Genomic DNA, 2872 nt, shown 5'->3' with positions numbered 1-2872 from the left:
GTTCATCCTTCAACCCAACCAAGAAGGAATTTAGAGAATGGAATTCATTCCAATCATCCAAACCTTTCAAAAGAAGAAGATCATCGAAAAAAGAAACGTACAAAACTTTCGAATGGAAGTTTACCTAATTGAATCCTTTTCATAGAAAAAATGATTCAGATGATTTAATCTTTTTCTTTTTTGTTTGGGGGACGGGTTTTTGGTGAATTCGATTTGATTTGATTAGTTTTTTTAGTTTTTTTTGTGAATTTGTTGGAATTGAGATGAAAGAGAGATACAAGATCGGATTCAAGAAGATTGGATTAGGAGTTATATTTTGATTATGGATCGATTTATGAGGTTTGATTTGGTTTTTGTTTTGGATAATCATATCTTTAGTGATGAAAGATTTAAGATTTAAGGTGATTTCACTTAGAGTGTTAAGAATCTTGATGATCATGAAAAGAAGGCATGAGGGTTTATGAATTAGTCATTAGTTACCTGTTATCAGTTATCGATCATCAATCATCAGTCATCAATCATCAGTTATCAGTTATCAGTGACTCTATGTATATCTGTCTGATGTTTGAGTGATGATCTTATGTGTTTAGAGGACTTTTGTGTGTGTGTAGATTGTTCAGTAGGATGATGGTTTGAGAAATTGTGTGATTTGTAACAAAGCATTTTGATTGAGATGATCAGTTTACATGGCAAAGTGATTTGCTGATCTGCTCCACAAGCCACACAAACCACACTTTTCAACTTTCACCTTTTACAAATTTATGGCTCCAACTGTTTTATCAAACATTTAGCCAGGTATTGCTTAGGCTCTCTTGAAGCTCAGCTCTGATTTGATTTGTGATGATGTCACTGGTATAGGTCTGTTTCAAAAAAATAAAAAATCAGCTTGCTTTAAGTTGTTTGATTTCTTGAGATGAGATCAGGAGACTTGCATGAAGATGAGTTTATTAACTATCTGAAGAACCTTGCACCAAATTGGGAACAGAAATGTGGTTGAAGAGGTAAATGAGGTGGGAATGTGTTGATCAATCTACAGGGATTGGAACAGACCTCAAAACTTAATTTGGGTAACTACTGTGTAACTCTGAAAGGCAACAGATCTTGGAAACCTGTACATACACTTTTTGACTCTCTTTTATTGACTTGTTGAAGTTGAAAAACTGGTTGATAAGTTTTTTGCCCAACCCCTAGTACATTAAATTTATAATGAAACCCGCACAAAGAAAAAGTGCCTTCTTATATCTTCTTGACATTTTATATTAGAAAGAAGAGACCACAGACATTGTATGCAAATAAAACATGCAAATGCCAAAAAGGACTTGAAATCATAACAGTATCATAAAGCCAAAAATGGGATAAAAAGGGTGGGTGGGTGCAAAAGTATAAGTAGAGAAAAACTTATAATGGATGAAGACAATGAACATGATCAGAATGATTTTGGTATGGTGGTGAACAGTCATGGGATCATAGTTGTGATACAGACAAACCAAGGGTCTGACCTGTTAGTTCAATTACACAAAATTTTAGACATCAACAACTCTTTTCTTGAAAGATGGTTTCTCTTTAGTCTAATAACCTTTGGCACCAAGCTACCACACAGGCCAAGGCATAACATTCTTCTATTTATAATTTATAACCAGTCATGAGATCATCATGTACAGTCCTGGAACTTGAAGAGTGAGTGACACAATGACAAAGCATGGGCTTTTCATAATCATGAAGATCACAATGATTATAGGTTGGTTCTTTAGCAAGAACTTAGCTTAACAAAGTTAAAGCAAAAACCTTGTCAAAGGAAAAAATTGAAAATATATGTATCATTTGAATCTGTTTATTGACAGATACATGTCATGAATCACACCACATTCAATTGGGGAAGACTTGTACAATGGTTCATTGTGGGTTCAACTCAAGATGGCTGTGCTTGGTTGCAATGATACTGGGGTATGATGCTTTGAGAATGGTATCCTTTTTTACCTTGATGTACTTTCCTTGATTATAATTAGGAGGATTGAAAGAAGGTTGTAGCAGTTGGATTCTTTTAAAGATAGAATAAAAGATTGGCAAGGTTTCAGAGAATTTGATTCTTTTTCTCAAAAGATAAGTAAGGGTTTTTTGATTTTGATCCAAGGTAAGAAAATTTGCTTTTAATTGAGCTATTGAATTGTTCTTTAAGGACAAGTTCATTGATTTTTCACAAAAGAATGTTGCAGTTGGTTGTGTAAAAACAAAGAAAGGAAATGAAAGTTTACAAGAAGTTGACGAATTTATTCAAAGGAATGTACATAAATGTATAAGATATAATTGTTTTAAATGAGAGAGAATCTTTTTGAGAAAATTACAAACACTTCAGCCAATAATGAATGTGAGAACTTGAAGGTCAAGATGCTTTTGAAACACTCTTTCTCTTTTTCTTTTTTGGTGTTGGATCATCTTGCAGAGGAGGTGGTGGTGGTAAATTACTTTGACCTGATTCAGATTGAACTTCTTCTTCAACTTTTCCTTTTCCTTTATCTTTAATTTCTTCTTTACCTTTATCTTCAATCTCTTCTTTTCCTTTATGACTACCAGATTTACGTCTTAAGAATTGTGACCAATAAGTACGATTATGACCTGAAAGAAATTCATCTTGATCTGATCTTCTATAATCACGTAAACCTTCTAAAAATTTATTAAAGAAAAATATAGATGAGATTATGATTAAAATCGATCCAATTAAAGGTAAATAAGTTTCAATTAAAATTTCTCCTTTGATTGGTAATAATCTTGAAGTTTGACTTTTCATTAATTCTGATGTTAATTGTAAAAAGATTACCATCGTTGCTGCAAAGGCTCCTAAACTCATTAAACCTGATGTTAATGCACAGATGAA

The 2872-nt window shown here is 32.8% G+C and overlaps 2 protein-coding genes across 2 annotated transcripts in view; one reads left to right on the top strand and one right to left on the bottom strand.

Annotated features, from left to right (window-relative positions):
- Positions 1-414, top strand: part of MELLADRAFT_118739 (uncharacterized protein) — a gene marked incomplete at both ends in the record, with an annotated part of 1583 nt that extends 1169 nt beyond the window's left edge. The window contains one exon of the mRNA XM_007419757.1: positions 1-414.
- Positions 415-2380: 1966 nt separating this feature from the next.
- MELLADRAFT_114745 (uncharacterized protein) lies at positions 2381-2845 on the bottom strand (the record flags this gene model as incomplete). The annotated part of the gene is made up of 1 exon (XM_007419756.1): positions 2381-2845. The coding sequence occupies one exon, from the start codon at positions 2843-2845 to the stop codon at positions 2381-2383; it is 465 nt and encodes a 154-aa protein (XP_007419818.1).
- Positions 2846-2872: the final 27 nt, after the last annotated feature.

This window comes from Melampsora larici-populina, assembly GCF_000204055.1.
Source record: "Melampsora larici-populina 98AG31 unplaced genomic scaffold MELLAscaffold_481, whole genome shotgun sequence".
Taxonomy (NCBI): Eukaryota; Fungi; Basidiomycota; class Pucciniomycetes; order Pucciniales; family Melampsoraceae; genus Melampsora; species Melampsora laricis-populina.
The sequence above is the reverse complement of the archived record's forward strand: the minus strand, read 5'-3'. Positions and strand labels throughout refer to the sequence as shown.